The sequence below is a fragment of the Sinohyriopsis cumingii genome, chromosome 2 (assembly GCF_028554795.1).
Source record: "Sinohyriopsis cumingii isolate HCF-2022 chromosome 2, ASM2855479v2, whole genome shotgun sequence".
Lineage (NCBI taxonomy): Eukaryota > Metazoa > Mollusca > Bivalvia > Unionida > Unionidae > Sinohyriopsis > Sinohyriopsis cumingii.
In genome coordinates this window covers 72,303,097-72,315,346 of record NC_142962.1, presented here as the reverse complement: position 1 = coordinate 72,315,346, position 12,250 = coordinate 72,303,097, and the positions used below count along the sequence as shown (strand labels likewise).

The 12,250-nt window shown below is 34.9% G+C and overlaps 1 protein-coding gene across 1 annotated transcript in view; it reads left to right on the top strand.

Moving 5' to 3' along the window:
• LOC149805152 (serine palmitoyltransferase 2-like) overlaps positions 1–12,250 on the top strand; it is an 87,659-nt gene that overhangs the window by 50,058 nt on the left and 25,351 nt on the right. The window contains exons 9-10 of the mRNA XM_089947891.1: positions 5,679–5,805; positions 10,350–10,485. Of these exons, the coding sequence (XP_089804017.1) occupies positions 5,679–5,805; positions 10,350–10,485 (263 nt within the window). The remainder of the gene's footprint in view (positions 1–5,678; positions 5,806–10,349; positions 10,486–12,250) is intronic.

Here is a 12,250-nt window from a genome sequence, read left to right as displayed (position 1 = left end):
AAACCCAACAACAACAACAACAACTCACCATCCTTTGTGTTCAGTAACCTTCAAGCGATTTGAAATTAAGGAATTAAACTTGGTACATTATACTTATGTACTTATGGTACTTATACATTATCATTAGAAGGTATGTTGCATACCACATTGTGATAAAGTGATAGTCAGAGCTCAGTATTTTCAAGTTTTCTGTCACACTTTCCTTTCTGTTCTATTAATATTTAAGCCATTTCAGATTAAGAGATGAAACTTTGATACATCATCGTTATCATAAAGGATATTGGGGGTTCTATCATCAGTGCGAGTATTTTCAGTTTTCCCTCACACTTTTGTTTCCACTCCTTAACTTTAAAGCTGTTTGAGACCAAGGAATGAACCTTGTTATGTGTATACATCATCAGTTCACATATGACATTGGAATATTTCACATATGACATTGGACTATTTCACGTATGACATTGAAGTATTTCACATATGACACTGGACTATTTCACAGATGACATTGGAATATTTCACATATGACACTGGATGATTTGACATAAGTCATTGGACCATTTCACATACAACACTGGACTATTTCATATATGACACTCGACTATTTCTCATATGACATTGGAGCATTTCACATAAGACAATTAACTATTTCACATATGACATTGGACTATATCACATATGACATTGGACAATTTTACATATTACATTGGTCTATTTCACATATGACATCAAACTGTTTCACATATGACATTGGACTGTTTTACATATGACATTGCAGTATCTTACATATGACATTAGAATATTTCACATATGACATTGTAGTATTTCACATATGACATTTGATTTTTTCACATATGACATTGGACTATTTTACATATGACATTGGAGTAGAGTATTTCACATATGACATTGGAGTATTTTACATATGACACTGGACTATTTCACATATGACATTTGATTTTTTCACATATGACATTGGACTTTTAAATATGACATTGGACTATTTCACATATGACATTGGAGTATTTCACATATGAGACTGTACTATTATCACATATGACATTGACTATGTTACATATTGCATTGGACTATTTTACATATGACATTGGAGTATTTCACATATGACATGGGAATGTTTCACATATGACATTGGAGTATTTACATATGACACTGAACTATTTCACATATGACATTGGAGTATTTCACATATGACATTGGACTATTTCACAAATGATATTTGATTTTTTTCCAGATTTGACATTGGACTATTTTACATATGACATTGGACTATTTCACATATGGCATTGGAGTATTTCACATTTGACATTGGAGTATTTCACATATGACATTGGAGTATTTCACGTATGACATTGGACCATTTCACATATGACATTGGAGTATTTCACATATGATATTGGAGTATTTCATATATGACACTAGACTATTTCACATATGACATTGGACTACATCACATGTGACATTGGAGTATTTCACATATGACACTTGACTATTTCACATATGACATTGGATTGTATCACACATGATATCAGACTGTTTCACATATGACATTGGGCTATTTTTCATATGACATTGGGGTATTTCACAGATAAAATTGGACTATTTTACATATAACATTGGAGTATTTCATATATGATATTGGTGATATCTTCAAGGTCTTGGTTTAAGTTTTCCATTACACTTTCCTTTCCAGTTGTAACTTTAGGGCTGTTAAAGATTGACAGTCAGTTATGAAGGTTTCCATTTAAAACTTATAAACTCTTGTGTCTATTGTTCATATAAAATTATTTGCTGTAAAAGTGTTAAGTTTACTAATGTTGTGCTGGCCTTGTCCTGACACACATACAGAAGTGACATGACTGTAGAATGAAGAACTTAGTATGGAAGGAATAATAGTTTTGGAAATTTATGAAGGATTCAAGTAAAATTAGTTATTTTATGTGATGAATGTTGATTTTCAGGACATGATAGGCTATACATGGCAGCCAATATTAATGGTGGAGGAATATAAGATGTTTTATCTTAGATAATGAACTCATGATGTAGCCAAATATGATATGTTACAAGCCTCATTTTTGAGAAAAATTCCCTTGTTGGTGCCCACTATTAAGTGATGTCTATGTTTATATCCAGCAGTACCTTTTCAGTGATGGCAATAACATGAAAAGGGCTTAAGTTGAAGCACACTCTCATGAGTTAGTCATTTTCAATAATATAAGCGATCCTACAAATTGGGGTAATATTTTAAAAAAGGTACACACATGTAATTGTACAAGGCACATAACCAGCATAATTTACATGTTCAAGAAGAGTGGTAATAACAAAGGCTAAAATTCTCATATAGATCAACTAAGATCAACGTCAATCAATTTTAGTTTTGTGTTTTGGGTGAACAAACATCATAACTTTCCACACACAATGGAAAGCTTGATGTTTCGGCATCTCCTATGTTGATAGTCAGCGAATTTGTCTTTCATTTTGTGATAGCAGTACAGGCCAGTTAATCATTAAAACCCTGAAACTGGCTTGTTTTAAGAGGGAATTTTGACCAGCAACTAAATCAATACATTGATGTACAATTGCCTTTTATTTCATAATATTAGCACAATTACCATAATTTTGTAAAACGGTGTGCAAGGCATACCTATGAGCTTTTCAAAAGCCAAGTAGCGAGATTGAATAAAAAAAAGAAGAGATTGGGACCTAAAATTGGGAGGTTTTTCATGGTATTTTTCAAGCCTTGTTTTCACTAAATATTGATCAATCTTCATGGTCCATTATACCTGAATTTCGCCAAATGACCTGCTGTTTCTCCCTGTGATGCGCCCTATTTTACCCCAGGTCATGCCCTATTTTCATATTCTGGTCATCTGTGGTCAAACTGCACAACAGCTAAAGATTAGTCTCAAATAAACAAGCAAGAAAGCTAGCATGACTAATTAATTCAAAGAAACCATGTTCTACACTATTGTGTGTTACACAAGCACCAGTAATTGATTGGCAAATAAAGGATTCCCAATTTTGTTGAACTAAAGATACCAAAATAGCCAGCCCCATGGTACCTTATATGTGGCAGCTATTTTCCCCTCGTTGTATATCCAACATTATTCCCTTATTATCAACTTGTAAAGCATTTAGTATTGTTTCTTATAAAACATGTATTCTGAATTAGTTTTTTTTTTATGACACATTTGCTGCGTGGTATGTATTTTAATTCCTTCTTTTAATTTAACCATGGTAATTAACATTGGTATATACGGTATAAAAATGCCAGGTGTTCACTAGTATAATTTTCTTTCGTGGGAATGGTACTAAAGCATATGGAGTGTAGTGATCACTCTTGGGATTGAAATTAATTGTGGATGATTTTTTGTGTTCTGGTTTATTTTTTAGTTTTGTATTGTTGAATTTATAAAATAAAAAAATTAATTTATGTGAATACTGTTTAAACTTAACATTCTATTTAGTGAAGAAGCAAATTCTTTCTTGTAAAGTAATTATTTTGTCACAACAATAATTCACAACAGAACATGTAGGACTTTTCTTGTTAGAAGAAATGAAAATCGAACACATAATGTCATAATCGGGAGTTCTCTGCAAAAATCGGAAGATATGAAATCGGGAGGTAGGCTTGGAGCAACCCCAAAAATAGGGAGTTTTTTTTTTCCTTCCTCCTGGCATGGAAGTTGACAGGTACAGCTTAAGGTTGCTCTCATCAAAGCAAACTACAACTCATCTTTTGCAGTATTGTCATATTTTTCAAAGAGCATTATTTCTGAAACTTCATTATTTTTTTTGGAAATATCATTAAAGTTTAGCACAATGGTGCCCATGATTTGACTCCATGGGATGTGCTTAATTCAGTGAGCAATCAAACCTACAATGTACATGTGGTGGCACCATTGTATAAATACATTCAGTAGCCTAATTGCGAGCGTTGAATCGAACCGTATTGTCATTAATTGTGTTGTCATACTGGTATTATATTTTAATGAGTTAGGTATTTACATTTTCAAAGCAAAGAAAAAATGTAATTACTGGTGCACTGATATAAAATGTCCAATGCAATAATGCATAAACAAAAAATAATCAAGTCAAAAGGGAGAGGTAGTGTTACAGCAATTCGCATTTGCTACATTCTTGTCACTATTTGATCAGATTATACACAAATCTAAATTAGGCAGAAACAATAAGAAAACAGAAAAATAAATAAATTACTTAAGTATACATGTAATTTTTGTTAAATATAAATTTGCCTAAATAAACGCATTTAGAACTTACCTTGTGCATCTTGAGATGTCTTGGAGTTGTGGGTCGGTTTATATGCAGGTCATGCACTTTTTAGTGTTTATACCTGTACAGTTTGGGGGGGGTGACTTTTAGGCAAACGGGTTTATATGTGACTATATACGGTAATACATATATGTAAAAAAAAAAAAAAGGAAAAAAGTTAAATTGATAATACATTGGACATTCTGCCTGGACATGCACATCAAATGATTTTGCTGGCTCTACAATGACTGTCATAATTTTACAGTTGCCAACATACTTGAATAATAAAAGGTTAGTCATCAGAGATTCTGTTAATGAAGATGCTGTTCAAAGATAAATGATGTAGTTTACAGAAAGTTTTCTTTTTTCCTTGCAATGCCACATTTCCTTTGAAAATGATCCATTTAGAAAGAATTAATAGAAAAATCCCAATAAACTGGAGATATGGAAATGTATTAGTTAATTCGAAGAGGTAGTTTCTGAACCATTGACAGCTGCATGTATGTTTGTTTACACAGTTACCGATTTTGTAAATGTTTACTGGCAGTAAATTAAACTACATGATTGACACATGGAAAAATGTTGCAGCCTTTGACACAGACGGTGACTAAAATATACTTAAGGTTATCACTAGATGTTATATTTATCTTGCATAAGGTTTGCATATTCGGGTTGGGTTGAAGCCAGATTCTGCTAATTCAATCATCCTTTCTTGCTGATTTGAATTTAAAAATAGCATTTGTCAATTTAACTTAAGTTGAACTTTTTGATGTTTGATTGCGTGTTAATGAAGACAGAATTATTGAAGGAGAAAAATAGAAAGAAAGAGGAAAGAATTGTGGTTATTTCTTAATTAGTAATTATTAATGTCCTTGATACTAGTAGATTGTTATTATGGTGATAATAGTAGACTATTATTATGGAAATATAAATTAATTTATTTGTGCCTGGAATATTTTTTGTGCGCAGGTACACAGTACAACCACAGAACATAAACAGCTGACATTACTGTAAGAAATCTGCTTAAGTCAGCTATATACTAGAGATAGTCCACGTGTTAGAGCATAAAATAAAAATAAAATTTGCTTGTTTCAAGTGAGTAAAGGATATATTTCATCTTGTAAGAAAAAGGAGTGTTTTCATCTGCTTTATGAAATATATCCAGTATTTACTTGGATCTATCTTTTGCCTGGGATGCAAGCTCAAGTCCTTATTGCAAAACAATTTTTTTTTATTTCCATCATGGAGGACCTGCACACTGAATAAATTAATATCCTAATGTTTTCATGAACTTAATATGTTACATAAATTTTGAAATCATACTCTGGTTAAGTAAACACTTTGTGCAATAGATGAATGTCAATAGATTCCTAAGACTTTTTTTTCCACTGCAGAGGCTAATCAACTACCTGCGTGTCCACTCTCATGCTGCAATGTATTCCCCAAGCATGCCTCCACCTGTCGTCCAGCAGATTATCTCCACCATGAGCATTATTATGGGGCTGGATGGAACTAATGAAGGTATGTTCTTTTCTTTCATAGCATCAATCCATCATCACAGAACCAGTGCGTTTCATAACACCTACCCCAAGGGAGAGAGCTAAATTTGTACAGACATGTACTGTTGTACAATGTTAGTCCAGTTTTTGCATTTTGCTTCGGTTTTGGATACACTTTACAAATACTGTCATACCTGGAACAATGAAACTTGGTTATACCTTAAACTTGGTGAAGGAATGCATATTGATCAATTCTGCACTCTCAGCTCAAATATAGCTCAGAGGACCAATATGTTACACTTCAGTGACTTTGGTTAAACTTATTTATTAAGCTTTTTTTGTATCATCAAACATGATTGTATGTATTTCTTATTATCACACCTTTACCACAGAGTAAGTTCACTGTGACCTGCATTTCACCTTTGAATAACTTAGGTTAAGGTTTTTCCACAGAAGGTATCCTCATCTTTGTCATAGTTTTCTGGATTTTCTTTTCCTAGATTACCCAGATCTCCTTGGAGACTCCAAAGGAAAGGTATAAATGGGTGGAAAGTGAGTCACACCATCCTGAGAGGAAGGAGCAGCACCATCTCATTTCCATGAAGGTAGAGAGTGAGTTATGCCATCCACCAGGGTGGGATCAGAACCCTCTCATATCCAAAAATGCAGAAAGTGAGTTGCACCCCTCATCTGCTTGTGGGGGAGGGGGCAGCACCTCTACTGACCCATAGCTTGGTAAAGGCTGACTGTGAGTGGAGTCCCTCATAAGTGGGGATTAGTGCCCTTTCAGTCCCAAGGACCCATTGTTGGTGACATGATCTAGATCCATGAAGAAGCAAGTACTCAGATCCAAGTATTACAGATCTGACGATGAATCTTATCACAGATCTGTCACCTGCAAAGTCCTAGAGGAAACAATAGAAGAAAAAACTAGGTCTTTAGTTAACATAGACTTGCATGCGCAATTCTTTTCAGCAGTCTTATTCAGCCAGCTGAAGGAGGAATCTCTGTTGCCAATGACTTTCCATCATTTCTTGGAAGCAGTGGCAAAAACTTCTAGGTATACATTGTCCTTGTCTATGGCCTTGTCAAGAGAGCTTCCCCTCCACAGGCATGAGGCACTGGACATATTCAAGGTCGTACTAGAGCACAGCAAGAACTTTCTGAGGGTTGTCCCCTTGGAGGCTGAGACTTTCTTTGGCTGGCTCGTCCTCTCTGTGGCTACTCAGGAGAGACTATTAGCACTGGTCCTTTGCATCCATGTTTGGCTCTTCAAAACCAGCCAAGATGAAGAATCGTCTTGATCAATCTCAGGGCCCACTGGCTAAATTCTTTAAAACTGTGAAGCCGTAGTTGAAGCAACTGCCCCAAGAGCTTCCACTTGCAGGCTTGGTCAGACATAATAATCAATGGTTGGGTCCTTTCTGTCATAAGATATGGTTACTGGCTTTAGTTCCAGGATATTTCTCCTATAGTAAGGTCCCCATTTGTTTCTGCCAGTTAATTCTGGCCCAGTTAAAGGAAGAGGTCCGTTCCCTTCTTCAGAAGGGTGTAATAGAGAGGGTGTTAAAAGACAAATCTCATTCCTCAGTCCTTCTATTCCTGGATTGTCCTGGATCCTATGAAAGTGGGAAAGTCTCATCTAATTATTGATGTATCCTCTTGAAACAAATACCTGCAGGAGGAACCATTCAAGATGGAGTCCACAGCTTTAATCAGGAATGCCATAAGACCTGACAATTGGGCAATCTCCATCAAATCTTAAGGATGCATACCTTCATATCCCAATCTTTCGTCCTCAGAGGAAGTACCTCAGAGTTTGTTTGGAAGTGGAGGGATTCCAATTTCAAGCTCTGCCATTCAGCCTAGCCTCCACACCCAGAGCTTTTACCAGGGTCAAGGGAGTAGTTGAAGCCCTTTTAAGGTCATTTGGTATCCCAATCCTCTTGACTAATGTTTTGACAATTGGTCAGAGGAGGCAGCTTCTGTTGCAGCACAGGGGGTCACTCCCACACAATAGTTCATAGATTCTCCACATTCTTACTCAGCTCATCTCAAAAAGTCTTACTGCAAATAAATGTTTAGAGCAGAGTTGCCAAGTGCATCATCCAGTCTTAGAGAAGATCATCCTCTAAGGTTTTTGATGCTAAATTGAGAATCTTTTATGATTGGTGTTGTAGAAAATATGTAAATCTTGGTTGCCCCTCTGAGTGCATTAACTGATTTTCTTATCTTCCTTTTCAAAGAGAACAATGCTCAATTTCTGCTATTATTGGCTATTCGGCAGCCTATTCCAGTATGCTAAAATTTTCAAAAGGCCCTGCCATCAAGAGGGATTCTCACTTACAGACCTTATCAGTTACTGTGACTTGCAGAGACCAGTTCTTGCTCTTTAATGCCAAATTGAAATCTCTCTTGTGTCTTGTGGTCTCTAAATAACCCCCACCTGTGCCCCCAATCCCAGTAAACCTTTGGGTAAAGCTTCCTCTGAGTATCTTACCCTCAAGATGGTTTTCTTGCTCTCATTAGTATCTACGAGATTAGTGTATAAGGTTCAATGGGGATTGTGATTCAGTTTTTCTCCTATGCCAATCAGGATTTTTAGCAAAAAGCTTACTTCGTTTAGTTGCTCCACTGCTGACTGAGATTTCTGGTCTCAGCTGTGAAGCTTTTCTTGCTGCGCTTAATCAACCATGCCTATTTTGATACAGTATGTTGAATGTGCTGCACTGTGTTCAAAATTCATTTGAACACATGTTGAAAAGAATGATTTTTCAGTGAAATGTCACTTACAATGCACACCATTTACTTTTTATTTTCTTAATGTAATAACATATTTTATGTTCCATTTTGCCCTTTGGCTAATGATGCCCAGTCAAGAGGCATTTTTGTTGCATGCTATAATGGTGACCCTATTGCCTATTGGTTGCAGGGCAAATTGTCAGCAAGTTCACATTAATGTGGTTGTATTTGCTTCCTTGGTTTTGCATATTTAACTCAATATTACAGTGATAGGGATAGAATCTTGTTGTAATAGTAATTTATACACTGTGTATGCTTGTATATTCAATCAATCCTTATGTGACGACAGGTAATTATTCCACTTAAAAGTGTTGTGGCTTTAGCTGAAACAAGTGAAGATGCTTGCTCTACATCTCTCACAGTGTAGAGAAAACCAGTATACATTTGTATGTCTTTCACCCACTTGTGTTAACAGTTGGGTTTTTTTTGTAAGTGTTAGGAAGCCCAGCTGATGAAAATGGCTGCTCTTTGTGTTCAGCAAATGAACTTGAAACAGCACAAATTACTAACTTTGCCTAACTTTACAGATTTTTTATGAAAAGAGAGAAGTATAATATATTTGTTGCAAAAATTGACAAATAATTGTGACTTCATTACGATGTGAACATTGAAATAACTTCAGCATCAATAGTATTGGAGAATAAATTTATGTGACAATAAATATTGTGAAATTATTGAAGTCAAGTTGAACATTTTTGGTAAGTTTATTAGTTTTTTAAATGATTATTTTGTTGTTTTTTTTTAATGATCATAAGTTGCACCAGGAGCAGTTTTTTGTGAGTAAAATGTGACCCCCAGATTGGGGGTGCTGCCCCATGAGACCCCATTGGGGAGGACCCCCAAACCCCCCTTTAAATTTTTTCAGCTTTTTTATGGCAGACGAAAATCATGTCTGATAAACTCAAAATGATAACTGTATTTCACCAACAGGAGTCAGGACTCCTGAATTAAATGGTATTTCTCCAACATCACAGACCCATCATGCTTGAGCCATTTATGTTCATTTTGCCCAGCACTTTCTTTGTCTCTTTTCATCATTATTTCCATGTTTACAATTGTCACCTAACATTGCATTGAATGTTTATCAACAATAATACAAATATTCAAACACATTGTTTGGTATAATTCTGGATTATTCATGAAGTTGGTGAACACTACCTTTTCCAGTTTGTCTACATTAGCCTGAGACCCTATACCTTGTGTTATCATCATTGTAACAGGCTAGTTCCATGTTCACAAAGACTGTTTTGAAAATAATTACAGTAATTTACTTGATGATTGATTTAACACTTGACCATTTGCACTGCGAATATTTATTATACTTAATGAAGTGCAGGATGTTGATAGGTACTTTATAACAGATCACTTAACTATTAAAGGGAATGCTGACTCAGAAGGACTGTTGTCATGGCAACCTGTGGATTAATGATGACTTAGTTTTAGTGATCTATCTGCAAAATAAAAAACCATGTGATTAGCATTAAACTGAAGCCTTTGCATTATTTGAAGGCATGTCCACAGAGTCTTTCTTTTGTTATATTGGTTAGAAAGAACAGAGTAGACTTGAATCTGCCACTGACTTATGCAAAAGCAGATTGAAGTCAGTGCTGTTTGGCTGAAATACTGGATGGAATGAAACAGAATAAGCTCAAATCTGTCAGTGCATTATTGAAGGCAGAACCAAAGTCAGTGCTATTCCAGTTGGATGATTAAATACTTAAGAAAATATTTTAGCAAATAAGAAACATTTGACATCGATTACAGGGAAGAAACGAATCCAGCAGCTGAAGTGGAATCTGAGATATTTGCGCCGTCGACTTCATGAGATGGGGTTCATCATCTATGGGAACAAAGATTCACCAATTGTGCCACTTCTTGTTTATATACCATCTAAAACAGTGTAAGTAAACCTCTTTTTCTTGATATGCCATCCAAAACATTAATTTACTTCCAATTAATATACCTCCTAAAACATAATCTGTATTGAAATTACCTATGTATGTACTGTCTAAAACAGTGTCCATCACTTCTTGTTATATAATCGAAAACTGCAGGTAATACTGTGGGAAGAGTCTGTGCTTGGAAAGGTAATAATGAGGGAAGAGTCGGTTACAGCAATTCAGTTTAGAATTATTTTGTTTTTTTTTGTTTATTTGGGCACTATTTATCTGACACTACATTTTATCTGCCAAAACAATTTTTTCATGCCTTGTAAATTGTATACATCATTTTGAAAAGAATTCTGCTACGCACATGTGTTTTCAGACACAGGTGTAATTCTCCAGTGATAAAATAGAGAGTCTGCATTTGAAAAGTGGAGAAATAACTTGATTATCATTGAAAATACTATGGCAGCCTTAAGATTCAAATTGTCAAACATTTGGAGAATTATGTTTCACTGTTCATTAGATCACTGACATTGATATCATGAATATCATTTGCTTACAGCTATATTACTCTTCAGTTAAGCTACATTTTATATTTATAAAAATAAAAGTTTATTTTGATCTTTTAATATATTTGTATATCTTTGTAGAGAGAGGATTTTTCCTTTCAATCATGAACAAAACGTCCGAAGGCTATGTTACCTTTTATTTGAAGAGAATCAGTTTCAGTGGATAATAACTCATTTAATTGGATAGTCTTTCATCCAGTGTCCATCTGTCTGTTACCATAAGTTATTGCTACTACTGCTAAACTACTTGGAAGATTGCCAAGAAACGTTATACACACATTCATCCCATGGTCTAGTTGGTCCTAGATGAAAATGATTATGCTCAGACATCTAATATAGCCACCAAAGGTCCCATTGTGAAAATTTTGGTATCTCTATTTCTTCTGATTAGTTGGTCATGTCAACATTGGATTTTCACTATAAGACTCTTAGGATGTCTAGTTGGTCTTAAATGAAAATGATGTCCAATATAGCCACCACACAATGGCCATCTTGAGACAATTTATGTTGCTACTTCACCTGAATGGATTGTCATATTGACATGAGGTTTCACTTAGAGGGTTCTTATGTCTAGCTGGTCCTAAATGAAACTGGTGCCAATGTCCAATATCTCTGCCACATCAGCCATCTTGAAATTTCTTTCATCGTTATTGCTAGTTACACTCAATGGATGGTCTTATCAACATGAGATTTTCGCAAAAACACTTATAATTTCTAGTTGGTCCTAGATAAAAATGGTGCTTATCTGACATCCAATGTGGTTGCCACAGCAGTAATCTTGAAAATCTTGTTATTGTCATGAATGGAAAGTCATGAGGTTTTCACTACTTAATGTCTGTGGTCCTCAGTGAAAATCATGGTCTACTGTATTTACTGTATGTATTTGGACATGATAAAATAAAAATTTCCTGTCCCAGAACATATGGTGAAACTTTTTTCATCTAGGTCATATGTCCCAAGACTTAAGAAACAAAATAAATTTGTATTGAATTTGTGCAAAACTACCCCCCACTGCACATTGCTATAAAATAGATAAACAAAATGCTTATTTGATATTAGAAAGAAAGAAAAAAAATAACCTTGTGGTGTTATAATTTGTTCCTTTTTTTTTCATCATGAGCATTAAAGAATAAAATATATCCTCAAACTCTATATATGTAGCATAGGCTTTCATACTGTAGTGTGTATCACTTATGTCCGATAACACATG